The 22,693-nt window shown below is 57.1% G+C and overlaps 2 protein-coding genes and 1 long non-coding RNA gene across 3 annotated transcripts in view; 2 read left to right on the forward strand and 1 right to left on the reverse strand.

Annotated features, from left to right (window-relative positions):
- Positions 1–1,000: 1,000 nt before the first annotated feature.
- Positions 1,001–4,372, forward strand: LOC115947025 (uncharacterized). The gene is made up of 3 exons (XR_004081013.2): positions 1,001–1,142; positions 2,534–2,622; positions 3,968–4,372. It is a non-coding gene; the product is annotated as an uncharacterized lncRNA (long non-coding RNA).
- A 1,572-nt stretch (positions 4,373–5,944) lies between these two features.
- Positions 5,945–10,276, forward strand: GINS2 (GINS complex subunit 2). Its single transcript, XM_034072967.1, has 5 exons — positions 5,945–6,074; positions 6,589–6,703; positions 7,736–7,835; positions 8,884–9,010; positions 9,394–10,276. The coding sequence occupies exons 1-5, from the start codon at positions 5,985–5,987 to the stop codon at positions 9,517–9,519; spliced, it is 558 nt and encodes a 185-aa protein (XP_033928858.1). The 5' UTR covers positions 5,945–5,984; the 3' UTR covers positions 9,520–10,276.
- Positions 10,277–10,535: 259 nt separating this feature from the next.
- Positions 10,536–22,693, reverse strand: part of GSE1 (Gse1 coiled-coil protein) — a 97,234-nt gene continuing 85,076 nt past the window's right edge. Inside the window, exons 5-17 of the mRNA XM_034072617.1 lie at positions 21,597–21,778; positions 21,259–21,456; positions 20,871–21,062; positions 20,438–20,760; positions 19,714–20,038; positions 17,760–18,340; positions 17,070–17,182; positions 16,015–16,285; positions 15,752–15,859; positions 15,267–15,707; positions 14,444–14,719; positions 13,971–14,074; positions 10,536–13,001 (exon numbers count right to left, since the gene is read on the reverse strand). Of these exons, the coding sequence (XP_033928508.1) occupies positions 12,867–13,001; positions 13,971–14,074; positions 14,444–14,719; positions 15,267–15,707; positions 15,752–15,859; positions 16,015–16,285; positions 17,070–17,182; positions 17,760–18,340; positions 19,714–20,038; positions 20,438–20,760; positions 20,871–21,062; positions 21,259–21,456; positions 21,597–21,778 (3,249 nt within the window). The 3' untranslated portion in view covers positions 10,536–12,866. The remainder of the gene's footprint in view (positions 13,002–13,970; positions 14,075–14,443; positions 14,720–15,266; positions 15,708–15,751; positions 15,860–16,014; positions 16,286–17,069; positions 17,183–17,759; positions 18,341–19,713; positions 20,039–20,437; positions 20,761–20,870; positions 21,063–21,258; positions 21,457–21,596; positions 21,779–22,693) is intronic.

The following is a 22,693-nucleotide window of genomic DNA, read 5'->3' on the forward strand; positions in this document are numbered from 1 at the left end:
TGCAGCCTTTCCCCTGTGCTGTTTGCCCAGCTCTCCACCCTGAAGCTTTGCAGTACTTGGTGAATCAGAGGAGCCAGACCAGGAACGAAATCAGCCCTTTGTGTGTTTTCCACCGAACACAACAGGACCAGACCAGCACAAACTGGAGCAAAACCACTTCCCCTCCCTGCTCCCCTCTATGCCCATCCCAGCAGGGCTTGGTCTCATCCATGATGCTCTGATCCCTCCGGAGACCTCCCAGGCTCCTGGGATCGGTTCTCTCCTATCTCCGGGTGAAGTTCAAAGCCTTCCCCTCGGTTCCTGTGCCCGCAGGCTCCGGGTGTTTGATGCTCGCTGGCATTCCCCACACGCCGGCGCCCTGCATGTGAACTGCTGCTTTTCAGCTCCGTCTGAAAAGGAACCGTCTCGGGGCCTCGCCTCTTAATTGCGGAGGAGGTGAACATGAAAAAGCCTCTGGCTCCTTTTAATGCAGGCAAAGGCGGCTGCTCCGGAGGCAGAGCCTTTGCCCGGGCATCCTGGCAGCGGGGTGGTACCCAACCCATTGGGATGCACTGGTCCCAGTGCTGGGCTGGTTCTGGGCATGGCAGGTTGGACTGGAAGGGGGACAGGCGCTTTCTGGAAGCTGGAGGAGGTGAGGATGCTCCCAGAGGCTGGAGCATCATTCCTCTCTTGACATTAGGATCTCAGGGATGCCGGAGCTGGGCACCTCACCCCAAACTGGTGCTTGCCTTTCTAAGCACTTAGTTGCCCCTCTGACTGTTTGTAGGGATGCTCAGTGGTCCAGGCAGTTCAGCTGCAGGCAAGGGGCACTCCTGCTCCTCCTTCTCTTGGCACCAGGCTGGATTGTGCAGCGGGGTGAGAGTAAAGCAGTGTTTCCTCATCACCCAAGGGCTTTGCTGGGCTTGGATGGGGCTGGAGCAGGGGATGGATGGGAGGAGCCGGGGCTCTGCTAACCTGATTAACCAGGTTAGAAACCAACCTTACAACAACCCCAAGCTGTCTCGCTGCAACCTGCTCCTGCCTCACTGGTCCTGAGTGGGAACCTCCCCACCCAGCCTCACGCTCCTGCATCCCAGAGCAGCCGGATGCTGTGGGAGGTGGGATGCAACTGTGGGCATCGTGTTTCCAGCTCCCAGGACCGGGTAAGTGTCATCCCCTCGGAGCACCATGGCTGGTTTTGGTCCCACTCCTCTTCCCGGTGCATCCCCAACCCTATATGTTGGGTGAGCATCCCACATCCATGCCTGAGCAGCGCGGCCACCGCTCAGTGATGCTTGTGATGAGCGTCTGGGGGTTTTTGGAGCGTGAACTCATCGGGAAAGCAAATACTCCTTGGCCTGATGCCGACACGAGAGTGATGCTGAAGCCATCAGCCACCAGCAATCCTGCTGGAATGCTGGCGGGTTGGGTTTCTCTATCCGAGCATCTCTCCCAGTGCCGTGGTGCGGATGCAGGGCTAAGAGCATGGGGAAGGGGATGCTTTGTCATGCAAGGGGGGTCTGGTCCAAGAGGAGACCCCTGGTGCCATGGGGCTGTGTCTCCTCAGCACAACCCTCCTCCAACCCTGAGCAGATGGGGATGGCTGGTTTTGATGGTGTCAAAAACTAGAGAATTCACCTCAAAACAGGTTTACTGATACTCGGGCTATAGCTACAAAGTGGGAGGCCCATGGGGGGCTTTATTTCCAGCCCTGGTGCAGCTCCTTGGCCAAAGGGGTGCCAAGACTCAGTGTGATTGTGGGGAGCTGATAAAAGAAGCAGAATTAATCCCAGTAATGATGAGCTCCCACTTCCTCTTGCTGTCTGCTGCCAGGCCACATCAGGCTGCTTGGAAAGGTGAAGTGAAGCTGTGGGTTAGGTCATGCAGAGGGAGCAGAGGGTTTGCTTGTGTCTATGAGGGCCATGGAGCTTGGAAGAACCAACTTGAGTGTCTGACCCTCATCCCAAGGAGCTTTTCCCAGCAGCTGTGGGCAGGAGGATGCAGATTTCCCATTAAAGGAGTTTTTGCACAGAATAGGTTTCAGCATCTGAAAGTGATGTCCCACAGTGGGAATTACCCACTTGAAAGCTCTTGGAGCATCAGTGATGCCAAGAGAGAGCAGGATGAAGCTCTCCTTGAAGCATCCCCACTGCTGCCCACTGCTTTGGCTCAGCACCAATGGATGCAATGCCACAGATCAGCATCCTCTGCACCAGTTACCTTCACAAATAACCTGATTCCATCATTCACCACCTTGTCACCTGCAGATGTTTGCAGCATTGATCCCAGGAGCAGAAAAGCCAGGATGGGACCGGATGGGATCCGTCCCTGCCTGGAAACAGGCTCCTTCTCTGCCCTCCCAAAACTCAGTGATTGAGTCACTGAGTCACTGTGACAACATTGGTGGTTTTGCTGCCATGCACCCATGCTTCCTGTTCTGCCCAGGCTCCTATAGATGCATACATACACACATACACACACACGCTGCATGCTTTTAGTGCACAACCCAGCTCACTCCTTCCTCCCAGCATCACTTCCAGCATCTCTCTTGCAGCTCCAGCAGCGAGGACCAGCGGCAGGGCTGGAGATCTGGGTCCTGCTGAGAGGATGAAAACATGGGGCTCAAGTTATCCTGCCTCAAAGGTAGGTTTGGGAGCGGGCTGGGGTCCCTCCTGCTCCATGAAGGCATCTGGGGATGGTTATACATGGAGGAGCTTAAAGTGGGCAGGACTGGTGTGGTTTAGTGTGCTGGTGGCATTTAAGGAGTCCCATGGGTGACATGATGCTCAGGCATCACCCTGATGTCCCCATCTGCTATCCCAGCCCTATAACAATATAAAGGTCTGGTCCTGTGCTCCATCCTGCATCCTTTACTCTGGAGCATCCTTAGCTGATGGCATCCCACAGTGGGTTTCCCTAGAGGTGGGAAACAACCAGCATGAATGAGATGCTCTGGGTACGGATGTGATGCTCGAGGTCAGCCCGGAGCATCCTTCATTGCTCTGCTCTCCCCAGGGATATTCCACCCTAGGAGCTTTCTACCCATCTGCTTTCCCCCTAACTTCAATTCTCTTAATGGAGTTAGGCTGGGGATGGCAGAAGTGATGTCTGCAGAGAGGGAGGTGGGAGCTTTTAATGCTCCTGGCCTCGCTGCGCTGGGTGAGCAGGGTAAAGGCTGGATATTGTCTCTCCCATTAGTGCTGCATCCCAGCTCTGACCCCTGAGCAGCTCATATTAATCATCCTATGGGTGGTTAGGGATGGGAGCTAATGAGCATCCCTCTCTAAGGAGCAGAGCTGCCTCTGCCCAAGCTCAAACCCCATGTGTGATGCTGGCTGTGATGGGATGCACTGCCCAAAGATGAGCTCTGCACCCATACACACTCTCCCTGTGTCGAGGATGCTGCAGCTTGAGGTTAAGGGATTAGTGTGTCCCACAGACCCTCCCTCAGCCCAATATGAGGTGACTGAAGAGGTAAAACTGAGGCATCCAGGGAGTCCCTGTCCAAATCCCCATATCCAGGGCAGAGCCTGGAAACATCCCCCTGTGCCTCCAGGTCCCTCGGATGAGCTTGGAGCCTGCAGTAAGAGACAAGACACCCCCTTCTTCAGCTGCCTTATGTAAGGCAGGGCTTTATCCTTAATTAAAAAGAGATTTAAAATATCAGTGTCTGTCCCCTCCGGGCATTTTCCTGCTTGGGAAGAGCAGAAACCTCCCCGGCCGCTGCCTGCTCCGCACGGGGCTTTTCTCATGATTAAAAAGGCAGATTAAAGTGATCCCTTTACCCAGCGGCAGGAGATCGGGGTGGGGGCTGGATGCTGCATCCACCCCTATGGGGCACCCCAAAACCAGGAGGTGCGAGGCGGAACCTGGCTGCTGGTGGTGGGTTCTCTGGTGGCTCGTAAGGGGGTTGAGCCATGGGGATAGGGAGGGAGGTGAGGGAACCGCATCCCCTTAAACCTGATCTTCCCTTTGGTTATCCCTTCAGGCTTGAAGATGTGTGTGAGCAGTGGGAATGGCAGCGACGAGGCAGGAGCAGCATCCCCAGGAGAGAAGCACTTACATGTGCCCTCCATCATCGTCACACCACCAACACCGACGGGGACCATGCTGGCCAGAGAGGCCCGGCGGGGCGGGGGGTCACCATCGTGCAGCCAATGCTGACCATGAGCATCCTGGGGATACCATCCCTGCTCCACAGGGATGCACGGAGCTCGGGTTCAGCTCCTTAGGGACACACGGGGTGAGTTTGGACACCGGTGACTGCGGTTTGGCTCTCCTAAAAGCACAGGGAATGGGGTGCACCGTGCGGGGCCCCCATGGTGAATAAAGCCCCCGAGGCTCCGCACCCCCAAACCAACCCTTGTCAGCATCACCCCGTGCAGCACAAAGGGATCTGCCCCCTACATTGTCCAAGCGGATCGGAGGAACCGGTTGCGGATGAGCTCGGACATCGCCTGCATCCGGCCCCGCCGGTCCCTCGGCATCGGCCGCATCCCGGAGGGAGCCGGGGGCGCTGGTTCCTGAGATGCGGAGGGAGTGTGAAAGCAGATGGAAATCTCGTTCCTTAATGACAGCAGCAGATGGCAAAAGACACGCGAGTGGAGCCGGTTACAGCGCGCCCGGTGGAGCTGCGGAGCCGTGGGGGCTGCTCCGTTAACGGGGGGGGGGAGGAGGGACACCCCCCCACACACACCCCAAAAACCCCTTCCTGCAGCCCCCCGTGTGGGGCAGCACCGAGGTTTAGCCCCATAGCCCAGGCTGGGGGTACCCCCGGGGTGATTTCACCCCAAGGGCTGGGGTTGAGCCCATGGGTGTCCTAAGGCTGAGCCTAAGGCAGCTGGGGAGGAGGATTGGGGGGAGCTGGAAGCATTTGGGGGGGGGGGGGGTGTTCGGTTTCCATGGCGACCTGCAGGGCAGATGGAGGGAGGGAGGAGGGGATGGATGGAGGGAAGGATGGGGGGAGGAATGGGTGAAGGGATGAAGGGGGGGGTAGATGGAGGGATGAATGGGGGATAGAGGGGGGGGATGGATGGTTGAATGGAGGGAGGGATGGAGGAATAGGGGAGGAGGATGAGTGGAGGAAGGGAAGGAGGGATGGACAATGTGGTGCATGGAAAGAGAGCCAGAGGGCTCATTGGTAAATAGAGGATGAATGGATAGATGGATAGATGGATGGATGGATGGATGGATGGATGGAAGAGAAAGGAATGGAGGTGGAATGGAGAGAAAGGAATGGAGGGATGGATGGATGCATGGATGGATGCATGGATGGATGAATGGATGGATGGATGGATGGGTGGGAGAGAAAGGAATGGAGGCATGGACGGATTGGTGCCCAGGTGGGTGCATGGATGTATGGATGGAGGTGGGCACGGAGGGGCTGGTGCATGGATGGTGTCTGCACAGGGACACCTGCTCTGATGGAGGCTGATGGGGGCGCGCACCCCCCCCCCCCCCCCGGTACCCCATGGTAACGGCCCCATGCGCGTCCCCGTGGGGCACTGCTCCTCCCGGCCGCCAGGGGGCGGCAGTGTCGGGGGCCGCGCACACGCTCAGAGGATGGGGGCGGGGCCTCCGCAGGCCCCGCAGCGCTCTGGCAACAAGTGCTGAGCGCTGATTGGTCAAGCGCCACCCGGAGGGCATCGCGATTGGTCCAACCGCGCAGACCCAGCCCTCCCCCCGCGGGGCCTTAGCGCGGAGCGAGCGCGCGCACGGTCTCTGTGTTAACCAATCACCGACCACCTACTGTCTGGGAGAGACCAATCAGCGTGCGCCGAGCTCCTCCAGGCTCCGCCCCTACGCTAAAACCGCGAAACGCATCGGGCGGCGGGAAACGGCGTTTAGTGGGCGGGGCCTCGGCGGCGCGCAGCCAATAGGGAGGGCGGGCGCGGAAGACGGTCGGGTCCTGGTCCTAGCGCCGGTTCTGTCCCGATCCCGGTCCCGATCCTGATCCTGATCCCGGTCCTTATCCCGATCCCGGTCCCGTCCCTGCTGCCCCCTCCATGGAGCCGGCCGAGGTGGAATTCTTGGCCGAGAAGGAGCTGGTGACGATCGTGCCCAACTTCAGCCTTGACCGGATCCATCTCATTGGGGTCTGTGGGGTCATGGACGGGGGGGCGGGCAGGGGCTGTGGGGCTGCAGACGGACCTATGGGGCTGGTTGGGGGGGGGGATTGGGGGTTGAGGGGATTGAGGACAGGACTTGGGGGTTGGGGATGGGGGGGAGGTTGGGGCAGGGTTTGGGGCGCTGATGGACGGGGGTTGGATGTGGGATAGGGTTTTGGGGTTGGGATTGAGGGGCAGGAGGTTGGGGACAGGGTTTGGGGTGTTTGGGAGCAGGGAGAGGGGTTGGGGGTCTGGGATGGAGGGATCGAGGGTTGGGATGAAGGGAGGAGCAGAGGGATGATGCACTGTGCCCATGTCTGGTGGGGGGCAGCACCCCCTGAGCCTTGGCTGGGGGTCACATCCTTGGGTGCTGAGCTCTGGCACTGGGTGCTCAGCCTGAGCCCAGGGGCTGTGTGCCAAGGGTGGCTATGGCCAAGGCCACGTTACCGGGTGAGTTCTGCCATGTCCGAGCCCTTATCGTTGTCTTTGGTTCATCTTACAGGGGGATCTGGGTCCTTTCAATCCCGGATTGCCGGTGGAAGTGCCTGTCTGGCTCGCCATCAACCTGAAGCAGAGGCAGAAGTGCCGGGTGATAGCTCCGGAATGGATGGATGTTGGTAAGGATGGGGCTTCGGGGCTGGGCTCCATTGGGTGCAGTGGAAAGAAGTTCAATGGGAATCTCTTTATCACCATTATAGAATCATGGAATGGTTTGGGTTGGAAAAGGGCCTTAAGATCACCCAGTTCCATGGGCAGTGCCATGGGCAGGGATGCCTCCCACTAGAGCAGGTTGACCCAAGCCCTGTCCAACACTGCCGGGGATGGGGCAGCCACAGCTCCTCTGGGTACCCTGTGCCATAGTAAAGAACATCTTCCTTATATCCAACCTGAGCTTCCCCTGTTTCATTGGGAAGCTGAATTCCACAAACACCAAGTAAGTCTGAGGGAGGATCTGATTCCCCACTGCTGGAATTCTTTATCCTGAGAGGAGATTTAATCTTCCCTGTAAAGTCATGTATTTACCTTCTGTTCCTCTGGTGCGGAGGAAGAACAGATTGGATCCCCATCCCTGACACTTGGCATTCCCCAGTGGTGACGGGGTGTTCTGAGCAGCACTTACAGATCCCACAGAGCTTCGGGGACCTCAGATGACCCTGTGTGAGGAGGGAGGCCCAAGAGAGCACACTTGTGTGTTAATCACCAGCTCATTCACTCCATGGAATGATCTTCCATCGGAAATGGGAGGTTCTCACTCTTAAAAGTGAGAATGATGACACCTTCCCTTTTGTAGTCTCAAGGGAAGCTGAAGGAGAAGTAAACACTCAACAGAGCTGCAGGAAGAGGGGGACTTGCATCAGGTGTTCCTGCTGTATTCATTTAAGGGTAGAAACACTCATTACTGACAGTGCCTTGTGGCTGTAGGGGACATCTCCTGACAGGCTCGGGGATGGAGCTGAGACAGATCCAGCCTTCTGGCATGGTGTGCGCTATGCACAGCTTCAACATCCGTGTCAGCATCCCTGTGTGCTTCATTCCAGAAGCCTTTTCCTGTCATCAGCGTCCTGCAGAAACAACACATGGGTTTGATGGGGCTAAAAACGAGCGTTGAAGCTGTGTCAGTGCCTGACCATTCCTGCTTGTATTGTTAGGGAAACTGGAGGAAATCCGGGACCAGGAACGCAAGGAGGACACCTTCACTCGCATGCCCAGCCCCTACTACATGGAGCTCACAAAGCTGCTGTTGAACTAGTGAGTAGGAAACGTCTTGTCACAGTTTCCACCCCAGCACACGCTCAGCACAGGCTTTGGTTGGCAGCAGCCCCAGAGGGCGGTGGGGAAGTGAGAGTTAATGGGGTTTCATTCCATGGTGTGCCAAGATCTCTCCGCAGCAGTTCTCTCCCGTGCCTCATGGATTTGCTTGTTCCCTGGCCTGATAATTGGGGTTGTGCCGCGCTATTGAGCGGCAGCTGAGCGTAGAGGCCTTGAGGATCAGCAACACGTTCCATGGCTGCAATCTGTTCGGCAGCCTCAAGCACACAGGCTTCTTGCTTGGCTCTCCTGCAGGAGGAAAGCTCTTTTGCTCAGCCTCAGAAGCAGGAGACCGAGGGCTATTCAGAGCCTGCACTCCTGCCTGCTGAGGCATTTCACTTGTGAAATGTGCTGGCTCCTATTCGCTCAGCGCAGGCTCTTCTGACTTTAAGCCCTCGATTATGGCAGGGTGGTCATTTAAGCACTGGCTTTTCCTCTGGAGATGACACTCTTGGCACGCAGCTCCTTCACTCACGCTACAATAACCCTGACAGCTCTGCCCGTGCGGATTGAGCTGATCTCTCAAGGTCCTTATGGCGGCGCTGAATTGCCTCGATGGGAGGATGTGGCACAACTCATAGAGCCCTTTCAACTTAATACTCCCTGATAGAGCCACGAGAGCACAGAGCCGGGGCTCTAACCACAGCTGAGTCCTTCCAGTTCCCCGTTGCTGGTGACTTTGGCCGGGTTATTGGCCCTCCTTGCACCTCGTACCAGCTGGGCAATTAAAGAGCAGAAGGATTCTAGTGAGAACCAGATGCTGCGTTAGAGCTGAGCATTCCTGGGTAAATAAACCATCCCGAAATCCCAGCAGCACAAGCACCAGGCTGGATTTGAGTGTTGACTTGCAGGGTGGTGTGTTCCCCCCCCCATAGCAAACTGTTCTGCTTATGCCTCAGAGGGCTGAAGAGCTGCCAACATCTCTTATACCGGTGACATAACATACGAGTCCCTCGCCTGTTCTGATGCTTCCCCTCCCTTCCTGTAGTGCCTCAGACAACATCCCCAAGGCCGACGAGATCCGCACGCTGGTGAAGGATACCTGGGACACCCGGATAGCCAAGCTGCGGCTGTCTGCAGACAGCTTCGTCAGGCAGCAGGAGGTTCATGCCAAGGTGCGGTGGGGACGCGCGGCGAAGGCTTTGCCAAGCGCGGTGCTTGGGAGCGTTCCAGATGCCGTGTGATTGTGTGGGCTTGTGACTGATGAGAGCTGCTCCTGGAAACGCTGGTTGGGGCATGTTTTTCCTTCTCCCTGGGCTGTGGGTATGGCAGTTGGGAGCTCAAGCCATATGCTGAAGCCTCCTTTATGGGCTGCTTGCAGCTCGCGGTGCCGTATGGAAACGGTGCTCTTGTACCCCGTGTGCTTGTGTTTGATGGGTTGGGGGGTGGCAGGTTGGAATAACCCAAATAACCAAAGGGAAAGCACAGGCTGTGGAGCTGCTGTGTGAGTTCCTTGTCCTCCCTTGTTGCCACAGATACCACTGTTCTTCCCTTCTAGCTGGACAACTTAACCTTAATGGAGATCAACACAACTGGTACCTTCCTCACACAAGCCTTAGATCGCATGTACAAGCTCCGGACTAACCTTCAGCCTGGCGAGGCTGCCCATTCCCAGGATTTCTGAGGTACCAGCCAGGCCATCCCCAAAACCCTGCAGGAGAGGGCAGAGGAAGGGAGCAGGCTCCACATCTTGCCCTTGGTCCTTCACCTGGCCAAGCCTCCATCTCCCTACACACATCCGAAGCCACCCGTCTCCATACAGCAGCCTGAACCCTCTTTGCAGGCAGCATTCCAGGTGGCTGGGAATGGCTCCAGAGCTGCCGATGGAACGGGAGCATCCCTGCACGGGAGCTCCTTGCTCAGAGGTGGGCCTCCTGGGGTTAAGAGATGTGCTTTAATGCAGGTGGTGGCTTGCCAGCACTACCCTGCTGCTGCCTAATGGGGCCGGGCGGATCTGTGCGCCCTCAAGAGTGGGTGTACTTCATAGAGGGAACTTCTGAGGGCAGCACAGGCCACACACTGGCTTGAAAGCAGTACATTTCCAGGCGTTGCTTTGCCATGGATCTTTCTCAGAGCCTTGGAAAAGGGGAAGAGATGGACAGGGCAATGAGAGGTGCCTGCTGGGGAGATCAGCTGGGAAGCAGACCCAGCTGCTCTTTGGAGGAGGACAAAAGAACAGGGTTTTCCCCTCTCCATACCTTGTAATACATCACTCCTGCCTTGTTTTAACCTGAAACCGTGTGTGTGTATGTGAAAAAAGGAATAAAAACGGTGATTTCAGCCAAGTGAATGGCATCATTCTGCGCACAGAGCATCCATGGGTTAACCCATGGAAAAACCCACGGCTCTCCTCCTTTGGCTCCAGCCCCATTCCCCCTGCGGCAGACCGACAGGCAAGGGCAGGATCCTCCCTGGCGTCAGGCTGTGTTGATGGCAGATGTAATTATTCCGGACGAAGGGGAAATGCCGGCTCCAACCCAAAGGGTGGCGAGCACTGCCCTTCCCCGAGCATCTGGGCAGCTCCTGCCTGCCATCTGTGCCCTGCCTGCAGCCAGGGCTGCCAGCAAAGGGCTACGATGACAAGGTGAGGATGCTCAGAGCTTCCCCATGGTGTAGATGGGAGTGAGGGAGAGAGAATCCTTTTGCCGTTGTTGTGGAAGAGTTTATTTTCTTTGTTTCTTTTGGATGTTTTCAGAAATTACAGCAATATATTCATAAATACCTAATTACTACATTCAACAAATAATATATTACATTACAATTAAGTCAAACAAGTACACTTAGAAACATGTTTAGGGGTTGTTTCTTTCTTTTTTTTCCTCCTTTTTTGGGTTTTTGTTTTCTTTCACAGCATCTGAACTGCCCCCAGCGGGCTCTGCCTTGCCTTTCCCTCCTCGCAGCCCTCCTGGGCTCTGGCACATCTGCTTGAGATCAATTCTGCATAGGGTAGGTACAAACACGACCGCTCACCATGGCCCTGGGGGAGTAATACTGAGGAATTGCTCCAAAAAACGTGATTTTTGGGCTGGTAAATGGTGTGTGTGGGGGGGAAAAAGCCTCAGTATGGGATCTGCTACGAATACAGGAGCTGCGATGCAGTGATGCTACAGCCCAGCCAGGCTCCTCGGTGGAGGAGAGGGATACATCGCCGATGGTTTCCCATCCCTGGCTTCCTCCCCATCGCAGCGCAGGGGAAAGGGAAGAAGCGAGTCGAGCAGCAGCGTTATTTTGCTGTGTTAAAATTCATTGTGAAGCCCGGAGTTGGCAGCAGCGAGGCCAGAGGCTGGCGACGCAACCGGGGGTTTAAGAAAGATTAAACTAATTTCTGTCACAAGGGCTTTTTATGTATTTTTTTCCTTTTTTTTTGCTTTTTAATCTCGCACAGCTTTCTTTTATTTGGTGAAGCCAATGGCAGACCAGGGAGCAGGGAGAGGGGGAATAAAAGCGGGGGGTGTTTTAATGCTTTCTTTGCGAGTGCAACAAGGGAATTTAAAGCAGAAAGCAGAGGTCACCTTTTTCCCGTCGACGTGAGCTTGTCTCGTGGTGAATTAAGAGAAAAAAATAATAAATAACTATTATTATATCTTACAAAAAGCCTCCTTGGGGAGCTGGGGCATGCGACGATGAGCAAGTGGCTGCAAATGGTGACAAAGGCTGAGCCTGCTGCCCCAGCCTGAGGAGGTTGGTGGTGCCACCAACACCATGGCAAGCCATAAGCCCCTATGGGCAAACCCCATCTCCCCATGGCCAAACTGCCTACTGATTGTCTTGGTGTTCTGGGGGGGATAAAGACACCCCAGTATCACCTATCCCCAACAATCCTCTTGGCGCAATTGATTTGTGTTATTGGTTTGATAAATGGAGCCTGCACCCGGAGCTGTGATACCCACAATGGAGCTATGACCAGAAACAGACCCAGGAAACAAAGAAAATGGGTAAAAAGACAAAGAAGCTAAACAAAAAAAGGTAAAAATATCCCCAAAATCAGGTGGGAGAAGGCATTGGAAGGGCTCAGCTCTGATTCCAGAGGGGCAGAACCTGCCCCCACTGGAAAAGGTGATTTGTTTTGCCTGCTTTTTAAATGCTTTTAAAACACTTCAGCATCTTTTCTGTCCTGACCAGCAGCAGTACAAACACTAAAAGCGGTTCAATCCTTTTGCAAAATAGAAAGATAATAAAAAGGGGCAAGGAAAAAAGCAAAAAGAAAAAAAAAAGGCAAAAACATTAAAAAAAAACCAAAAAGGCAAGCTTTTTATAACAATAATTAAAGTAATAAAAACATACAAAACTTTTCTTTAATATATATACACAGTATGAGGCTGAAGCACCTTTTTCCTCGGCTTCTAAACTCGGGGGGGGGGGGGTGATGGCTCGGACAAGGTTTAACCCCACCTTGGTGCCCCATTCCCCGCCAGACAGGAACAAAAAGGTACCTTCAACCAGTTTATTGACTTTATTGTTTGATAGCCAAGTGCATTTCCAATGGGAAGCCCCAGGAAAGGGGGGGGCTCTGGGGAATGGGGGGGGCCATCCCGCACCCAGCCCCATGGGGCTCCTCCGGCTTTAGTGTTGTCGGTGGAGTCTTGGAATTGTCATTTGGAAAAGGAAAACAACAAAAAATGAGCGCTATAAAGTGTGGGGTGGGTGGAAAAATAAAGGGGGGGGGGCTTGCAGTGCCCTGGCCCCCAAGAGGAGAGCCCGGTTCTTGCAGAGGGCAAGGGATGGGATGGGATCTGCTCTGCATCGGGTGGGCTCCCCGTGCTCCTTTGCTTCATGCATGGCACATTCTCCATTTTAGTTCTTTTTTTTTTATTATTGTTCTTTTTTTTTCTTTTTTAGTTTTTTTTTTTTAATTTTTTTTGCTTTTTTTTTTTTAGCTTCAAACCTCCCAGTGAAAAATATTAAATATTCAAGGTAATAAAATAGATTATTATTTCTAGACTATATGTTCGGTTTATCCCCAAAGGAGCGTCACCTGGGATACCCCTTGAAATAACCCCTAGACCACTGCATTGCAGGCAAGGCAAGGCACTTCCGCAGGTGATCCAGCTCAGCTTGCAGGCGCTCGCGCTCCGAGACCATCTTCTGCTTCTGGGTCCTTAATTCCTGCAGGAATTAAGGAGAATAAGGAGTCAGGGCAGGAAGGCACAGGAATGGGATCATTCATGAGGCGCTGGGCCCGCCTGGCTGCCCCGTGGGGGTGCTGGGTGCCGGCATGGGGATGTAGGGTGCCTATATGAGGATGCAGGGTGCCTGTATGGGGATGAAGGGTGCCTGTATGGGGATACTGGGTGCCTGCATCGAGATGCTGGGTGCCTGTATGGAGATGTAGGGTGCCTGTATGAGGATGCAGGGTGCCTGTATGGGGATGAAGGGTGCCTGTATGGTGATACTGGGTGCCTGTATGGGGATGCTGGGTGTCTGTATGGAGATGTAGGGTGCCTATGTGAGGATGCAGGGTGCCTGTATGGGGATGAAGAGTGCCTGTATGAGGATACTGGGTGCCTGTAGGGGGATGCTGGGTATCTGTATGGAGATGTAGGGTGCCTACATGAGGATGCAAGGTGCCTTTACGGGGATGAAGGGTGCCTGTATGGGGATACTCGGTGCCTGCATGGGGATGCTGGGTGCCTGTATAGGGATAGTTGGTGCCTGCATGGGGATGCTGGTGCCTGTATGGGGATGAAGGGTGCCTGTATGGGGATACTGGGTGCCTGTATGGGGATGCTGGGTGTCTGTATGGAGATGTAGGGTGCCTATATGAGGATGCAGGGTGCCTTCATGGGGATGAAGGGTGCCTGCATGGGGATGAAGGGTGCCTGCATGAGGATGCTGGGTACCTAAACGTGGATGTAGGATGCCTATATGAGGATGCAGAATGCCTGTATGGGGATGCTGGGTGTCTGTATGGAGATGTAGGGTGCCTATATGAGGATGCAAGGTGCCTGTATGGGGATGAAGGGTGCCTGCATGGGGACGAAGGGTGCCTGTATGGGGATGCTGGGTGTCTCTATGGGGACACAGAATGGTGGCACTGGAGAGAGGATACCACTGTGCTATGGGAGCTCCACTCACCGCCATGCTGTGCGAAAGCTGCTCTGCCGTCAGGCTCAGGCTGTAGTGCTGGGCCTCCAGCCGCCGGCACTGGGTCTGCAGCACTTGGCGCTCCAGGTTTTGTTCTGCAAAGCCCAAAGGACAAGGGGTGAGCGCTGATTCCTCTGGCTCCATGCACAGCACAGGACCAGGGTACCACAGAGGATGCCTCCAGCATCCCAGAGCATCCCTTGTCCTCACACAGCCCACAGGGAGCCTCAAGGTCCTGCAGGGAGGACGCTGGGCAGTGTGAATACATGAATTTTTCACATATATACATCAATTTTCAACAGTGCCTCATGTTTTCATGCTGCTCCTGCACTGCTGGGAGCCACCAGTGCTTCCCAGCCCATCCCAGCAGGAGCCGGAGCTGCCTGCTATGGGCATGGAATGATTTCACCCAAGGGGAAACTGAGGCACAAAGTGGGGTTTTACCCCCTATTCCCATGCCCTACCTTCTATATGTTCCTGGTAAGCTTCAAAAATTGCCTCGATCCCTTGCCACTTGGGCCTGGGGTACTCTTCCTCCTCTTCTTCCTGCTCCTCCTCCTCCTCCTCCTCCTCTTCCTCGGATGCTGAGTCATGGGGCAGCGGGGGCAATGCCCGGTGGGGCAGCAGCCCCTCTGCTGTGCCATTGTGTGAGGGAGCAGCCAGGCGGCTGGAGGCCTGCAGCTCAGGGATGTTGTAGTGGATGGAGGCATCGAGCTTGTGGTTCTGCTCCGCTGTTCCCCCTGTGGGTACCAAGGGTCAGCTCCAACCCATTCCCGGTATTCCCAACCTGATCCCTGTGTGTATCCCCCATTCCAGAGCTGTCCTCCACTGAGAAAGATGCTCCCCTCAGGGCTGCAGCATCTTCCATGGGTTTCCATCACCCCCTGCACACTGGAATAACTTTGACCAAAATGCATGATTTTGGGGCATGGAGCTGTATTACAGAACCATCAACTTGTTTGGGTTGGAAGGGACCTTAAAGCTCATCTCAGTCTCCCCTCTGGCAGGTTAAAGCCATTCCCCTTGTCCTGTCCCTAGTATAAAGTCCCCCTCCAGCTTTCCTGCAGGCCCCCTTCAGGCACTGGAAGCATACTGTCCTGCTGGGATCCCACTGCCTTATCCTTGGCTTCATCAGTGAGCTCCGGGGATGCTCCAGCAATGAGATTCCCAATGGATTTTGTGCCCTCAGCAGCGCCAAACCCCATCGGGAGGACAAAGCAGATCTCCCACCCCATAGGGATGTAACCCCAATGGTACCCAACCAGCTTCCCGCATCCCTGCCCTTACCTTTGTGCTTCTGCAACGCCTTCTGGGTGGACTGCAGCACGGATTCATGGAACTGATGGGCAAACTCCTCAGCAATGAATGGCTCCCAGGGCTTGCTCTTGCCATTCATGCTGTGGGACAGCGGCACCGGGATGTCCTTGGGTAGTGGACCCCTGACATAGCTGAGGATGCTCAGTCCCTTCTTCCCAGGGTGCCCATCACTCAGCCGCGGCTTCTCTGCCGGCACGGCACCCGTCTCCTTAGCCCTTGGTAGCTCCTGTGGTCTCAGCTGGTCTAACCTGCCCAGCTCTGCTGCCTTCTGCCCCTCCGGCACGGACACGGCGATGCCCACGGGTTTATCCGGATCCAGCAGCAGCGGCGGCACCGGCAGCTCTATGGGTACAGAAGGAGCAGTCAGAGCTCTGTGTCCCTCAACAAGGCAAAGCTGTGCCCATAGGGATGCTCCCATCCAGCCCAGACCCAGGGATAACACCAAGGATGCTCACCGGTGGCAGGGCCGCTGGGGCTGTCCCTTGGGGAGCTCTTCACCACCACCGCAGCCGGTGTCGTCTTCTGCTTCATGGCCTGGAGCATCTCCACCAGCTTCTCTTTGTCTGCGGCATGGGAGGCTGAGGTTTAGTGTAGCCTCTGCTCAGCAGAGCAAGCTCAAAGCCCCAGGTAGGACCCCCACCAACAGCACCCAACACCAGGCAATGGGGACCCCCTCAATCAGAATCGGTCCCCAGCATGCGCGGGGCATGGCTGTTACCTTTCCTCTTCTCGGCACTGATGTGCGTGAGGTTGAAGATGGTGAGGAAACGCTTCTTCTCCTCGAAGTTGGGGCTGTTGTTCATCTCGTCGGGGCTGTACCGGGTGGACAGCGGCAGGCGCGGTGAGGGTGTGCGGCGCTTGTTCTGCACCGTCGGAGGCGAGGGGCTCCTCTCCCGCAGCATCCGACGCCGTTTGCGCCGCTTCTGGCTCAGCAATTCCTCCTTCTGCTGCTGTGTGGTCAGCCCGAAGAGCTGCAGGAACTCCAGCTTCTGGGGCGCCGAGGGGGACAGCACAGCAGGGTCACCGCTGGAGCGGTACCCAGCCTCATCCCCACCTCCATCCCTGTCCTCATCCCTGTTCCCATCCCCATCCTCATCCCCATCCTTATCCCTGCCTCCATTCCTGTCCTCTTCTCCATCCTCATTCATGTCCTCATCCTCATCTCCATTCCTGTCTCCATTCCCATCCTCATCTTCATCCCTATCCTTATCCCCACCTCCATTCCTCTGCCCATCCTGATTCCTGTCCCCTTTCCCATCTCCATTCCTGTCTCCACTCCCATCCTCATCCTTATCCCCACCTCCATTTCTGTACCAGTCCTCATTCCTGTCCCTTTCCCATACTCATCCCTGTCCTGACTGCCATTCTCAACTCCATCCTCATTCCCATCCCCATCCCTGTCCCTATCCCCACCTCCATTTCTGCCCTCTTCCCCATCCTCATCCCTGTCCCTGTCCACATGTGCATTCCCAACTCCACCCTCATCCTCATCTCCATCCTCATCTTCATCCCCATCCTTGTCCCCACCTACATTCCTGTCTCCATCCTCATCCCTGTCCCCATTGCCATCCTCATCCCCATCTCCATTCCAGTCTCCATCCTCACCTCCATCCCTACCCTTATCCCCATCCCCACTCCCATCCCTATCCCCATCCTCATCCATAACCCCCTGCAGCCTCTGCAGCCGGCTGGGGATGGTGGCAGCACCACAGCACTGGTCAGTGATGCCCGAGGAGGGGCTGCCCCATGGGGGTCAGGAAGTGCCATCAGTACCTCGGAGGACGTGTCCAGCTTCAATGGGGGCTGCTCGGCCACACAGCGGAGATGGGCCCGCACCTCCTCCTCATCACTGTCATCACAGGAGTCATCCAGATCATAGTAGTAACCTGGGGATGGGGAGAGGCTGGTTTGAGACCACAGCATCCTGCCAGGACCCCGGGGAACCTACTGGGATCATGGGAACACATTGGGACCCCACTGGTGGGGCGGCACTACAGGATGCTGGGTGCATACAATGGGTTCCAATGTGGGTCCCGCAGGGCAGGGGGTGTAACCCAACAGACCCTGTCCCCCCTCCATCAGCTGTGGTACCCTGGAGGGCATCACCCACCCCTGTATCCCCACTCAGCATCGCTTTGGGACGGCTGCTGGGGTGCTCAACAGGCAGGTTAATGGGGCACAGCCGGAGGGATGCTCATCTTCCATCTCTTCCTCACCGCTGTTCTTATCCCCGCTCACACATTCCCATTAATATTTAAAGGCTGCTTATTAGCCTCAGTTCATCATTTATTAATTGGGCATGTCTAGAGCGGAGGATTTACCGCACCGCCCAGCTTGCCGGAGCATTCACATTGCGGGATGACGGCATTCCCGGGAGACCCCCCGGCTGCCCCATCACCACCACCAGATCCCAGTGCTGGTGGAGGGGGGTTCCCAGCATAATTCCAACCCGGCACACCTCACCTTTCTCCCTGGCCTCCCTCCGCCGGCGCTCCTCCAGGTCCAGTTTGCTGACCAGCCTGCGGTGCTGCTGCACGAACTCGTCATAGATGTACATGGGGTCCTGGGCACGGGGCTGGGGGGGTCTGTAGGGTGAGCTGGGCTTGGTGGCATCGGTGAAGGGGGTGGCCGGGGGTCTTTGCTGGCTCAGGATGCTCTGTGTGGACTTCTCCAGCTCAGCTAGGAAAGGGGCATGGGTGAAGCTCCCATGCTCTGCAGTGACAGGCTCCCGTCCTGGAGGGTACTTCTCCAGAGCATCCCTCTTCCTCGTTGCCTCCTCCAGTTTATCCGGGCAGAAAACCCTCTCCACCTTCACCAGTGGGATGCCCTGACGACTGGGCTCGAATGGGGCCGGGTGGCCATGGAGGGTGTGAGGCTCCGGGAGGCGCCGGGGGGGATCAGGGGGGCTCTCCATCAGTGAGACGGGATTCCAGAGGGATGTGGTGACCGGATGGTGCTGGGGCTTGGGAGAGATGAGTGGTGGGGGCCCACCGAAGTGCTGCCCTGGCTCCCGGCTGCTTGGCTCATGGCGGCTGGATCCTGACCTGTGGGGAGAGGAGAGGATGAGAGAGGTGATGGAGAGGCAGCCATACACCAACACTGAGCTGCTTTATGGGGGGGGAACATAAGTTAGGGCCACCCAAGAGGGGTTTGTGCATTGGAGCTGCCACACACATCCCCCTCCTGTGCCAGCTCCCAGAAGGATGGGGAACAGAGTTATGGCTGTGTGCGTTGAGCAGGGATGCGGCTGCATCCCCAGGATGCTGAGTGAGAGACCACAGGGCTGCCCACCATGGGGACAAGAGAGCCATAGGGGCCAGCACAGCCCTGTGCAGTGGCAGTGCCCTGGTGCAGCTGTCCTCCCACAGCCAGGATGGAGCCAGCCCATGAAGAGGATAAATATTTCATGTGCCCAAGCTGTGCATTTAACGCCTTTCCGCTCCAGCGCCCCGGACCTCTGTGCAGGGAGCAGCGGGATCAGCTCCATGCTGCCATCCGGCACCTTGTCACTGTGGTGGGAAGCATCGCCTGCCCTGCTGGGAATGGTCCTCATCAGCCCCAGGATGGGGATGGGGATGTGGGGATGGAGATAAGGATGAGGATGGGAATGAGGATGGGAATGGGGGTGGGGACATCCTCATGAGGATGGGGATGGGATGAGGATAAGGATGCAGTAACCCCATCTGCAGGTGTTTCAGGGTGACCTTACTCTCTCCTCTCCAATTTGGGATGAAAGGAGTGTATGGGGAAGGGATGCTGTGACAGGCACTCGCCTTTGTGCCGCCCCATGATCCGCTCCTTATTATCCTCCATGAGCCGCGCTAATCCCCTGGATACCCAAAAATAACAAAAGGAGCCAGTGACAGAGCTGGCTGGATGAGCCTGCACTGCTTAACAGTGCAGCCAACCAGGGGGTGCAGCCACATCACTCTGCCCCCCAACAACACCACATGGCTATGGGGCATGTCGTCCCCCCCCCAAAAACAGGGCATCCCATTGCCTGGGTCCACCACACAGTGGGGAGCTGCAATTAGCAGTGCCGGTGCCTGGGCAGCTCCTGGCCACTCGCTGCTGGCCCATGGCCACCTCCCGGGCTCGGTGCCTGCCGCCGCGCAGATGTCGGGCACCGGTGATGCCCGGTGCTGCCAGCACAGCCGGCCTGGCTGGCACCGTGCGGCAGGGACCTGCTGGCACCGGCTGAGCACAGCGGGGATGTGTGGGGGGCATGGCGATGGATGCTGGGTACTTAATGGTGGGGGGAGCTGGCTAATGGGGCAGGCACAGCAATGGGGTAACAGCAAAATACCCTATAGGTGTTATATAGATATGTTTGTAGATGTATAGGTTTTACAGAGGGTGGGAAAACACAGCTACGGTTTGGGGTTGGGAAGCTCCATCCCTGGTGCAGCATCCCTACCTGGGATGCTCGGGACGATGCTCGGGCTCAGGCTGGCTCGGTGCACGCCCCATGTCGAGGTGCTGCTCCAGCACTTGTTGCCGGAACTCTGAGACTTGGGATTGCCGATCTTCCTTCTCCTGGCGCAGCCGGCGCTGCCGCGCCAGCCACTTCTCCTCCTCGTTGGTGCGGTGGATGAGCAGCGCCGTGGCCGCGCTGCTTCCTGGTAGTGGGAACACGTTGTGGTTGGGGATGAGGCTGGGCACGGGGTGGTGTGAGGCTGGTGGTGGGTGCAGCGGGTGCTGGATAGGCTTTGGTGTCGGCAGCACCGAGTCCTTCAGTTTCTCTGTGTTGGAAAGGGGGTACCAGAAAGTCAGGGCATGGAAAGGGGGGACCACGCTGTTGGTTATCAGGGTGTTATGGGGTGTGCAGAGCATCCCCTGAGCATCAATATGGGCAGAGCTGTGGGGCAGGACCAGCCAAAGCCCAGTACTCCCTCCTGCCATCCCTGCTGCCGGGCATGCCCGGCACTGGGCTCACATCCACACCGGACCGAGTCAGATGGCACCGGCACCGCGCCGCCTGAGAGCCGCGGCAGCTGGGCTGTTGGCACAGGGAGCTGCCAGCCCGGCTCCATCCCCAGCCACCTCCCGGGGCCACCGACCCCCTCGGCTTTGCCATCTGGAGGGGAAGGAGCTGTGCCGATGTGGCATCCCCCCCAGTGTCACCCATAGGGATGCTGTACCTGGCCTGATGGGTACCAGTGGCTCTGCTGGCTTGCCCCGCTCCTCGGCCGGGTGTCCCCGCAGCCCATGCAGCTCAGCCACGGGGAGGAACGGCCCTTCCATGGCTTTCACCATGCTCAGCTCCTTCTCCCGGGCACGCTCCCGCTGCCTCTCCAGCTCCCGTTCTCGCTCCTTCTCCCGCTCCCTCTCCAGCTCCTTCTCACGTTCCCGTTCCCGTTCCCGTTCCTTCTCCCGTTCCCGGTCTGCTTCTCGCTCCCGCTCCTTCTCCCGCTCCCGTTCGCGCTCCCGCTCCCTCTGCCGCAGCTCCTCATCCATCTGCAGCCTGCAAACAGAAGCCCAACAGGGAAATCCCAACCCCAAACACCCCCCGATGGATGTCAGCATCCCTTGGAGCGCCCCATCCATCCCATCCCATCCATCACCCCTCCGTACCTCTCTGCGGCCAGGCTGGAGATGCGCTCGGACTGCAGGGCAGAGAGGGAAGAGTGCGAGAGCTCGGGGGGGTACCGTACCCCCGAGAGGTGCAGGTGCATGGCTGAGGGGTGCAGGGGGGGCAGCGAGCCCGGCGCTGGCAGTGGGTAGAAGGGGGACCTCAGCGCTGATAGGCAGTAGGACTCATCCATCCTGGGGAGACAGGGATGCTCAGAGGGATGCAGCACACAGGGGTAGGAAGAAACCCTCAATTCCCTTCCCATCAAGCCGGATGCCGCGCTAACCCTAACCCTAACCATTGTGCTTGGAGGAGAGCCCCAAGACACCCTTAAGTGCAACCCAACCATCCTTCCCAGAGCTGGCTCCAGCCTTCCCCAGTGATGCCCACCTGAAGGCAGGGTGAGGGAAGGGGTGATGTGTCAGGTAACTGGGGTGGTAGTAAGCAGCAGCAGCAGCCGGGTCCAGGCCGAGGGGCGGCAGGGAGGACATGCGGAGGTCCTCGGCGGTGTGGTAGGGACGGAAGCTGCGCAGGTAATCCTCGGTGACCGCGCTCGGAGGCACCACATGGTGGACCGGCCGCTGTAGGCTGGGGGGAGCAGGGAGATGGTCACATCCCAGCCTGTCCCCTATGGGGATGTGACCCCTTCAGGGTGCTCCATAGGGCCAGAGCTTGCAGGGGTACCTGCATCCCGCAGCCCCATCCCCATCCGTTGCCGCTGGACTCACTTGAGAGGTGGGAAGCGGGAGTCCTGGACCACGGAGCTGGGGGGCAGCCCGAAGGAGTAGGGTGTCCCCAGGAGATGGGAGGGGACTGTGGGGCCCCCCGCTTTCTCCTGAGAGAGGGGGGGCTCCGAGATGAGGCGCTCGCGGCCGCTGCTGCTGCTGCTGCCCCGAGACCCTGCTTCTTGCTGGAAGGCAAAGACAAACACCAAGACAGGCATTAGGGGATGGCAGGGAGCCCACAAAGGATGCAGGGGTCCCTGCTGTTTCCCCACCCCAAGACCCTTAGTGGGTACCATTGTGCCCCTAGGGTCCCAGCTGGCATCAGTATATGCAGGAGGATGCATCCACTGGAGCATCCTCCTGCATCCAGTGTGTCCAAAGATGGGCTGGAAAGAGTGAGGGTCTGCAGGAGGGGCACCAGTAGAGAGGGTGCTGAGGCTGGAGCAGTGCTGATAGGTTACCTATTAATTACCCATGGAGGATGCAGACACAGCCCATGGAAACCCAACAGGCCTTTGATAACGGCCATAAACCAGAGGTCAGCCCATGAGCATCCCAGCCTCCCCGCAGGCCCTCATCCATCTTCCATCAGCCCCCCATCCCGGCACTGGGATGAAGCTCGCTCCCTTCCATGGTGATGGACCCCATGGCAAGGCTGACAAGAAACCCCACAGGGTCTGGCAATTAGGGGTGTGACCTCCAGCAACCCAAGCTGGGTTTAAAAGCCATCATTTTCCATTGCATCTTCTCTGTTTAGCCGCTATAGGAGCAGGAAGGCAGCATCCCTTATCCCCCTGCATCCCTTCCCCATCCAGTCCCGGTCCATGTCCCTGGCTGCTGGGGACAGTCCCAAGGTCACCGTAGCCTGCACAAAGGGTGTTGTCATTCCCCCCAACCCCGTCCCCACCACCTCTGCCGCCTGTATTAAGGCTCATTGTGCGTGCCAGGCTCTGCTCTAATTACCTCCCTGTCTCGGGGCGTCACGCTGCGAGCGAGGCACTGCCAGACAATAACCCACGCTCGGTTAACCCCCGTGCTGTGGGGTCACAGTGGAGGGGGGACACAGTGAGGGGGGGGATGGCAATGGGGAGCACCTGGAT

Source organism: Melopsittacus undulatus, chromosome Z (genome assembly GCF_012275295.1).
Source record: "Melopsittacus undulatus isolate bMelUnd1 chromosome Z, bMelUnd1.mat.Z, whole genome shotgun sequence".
Lineage (NCBI taxonomy): Eukaryota > Metazoa > Chordata > Aves > Psittaciformes > Psittaculidae > Melopsittacus > Melopsittacus undulatus.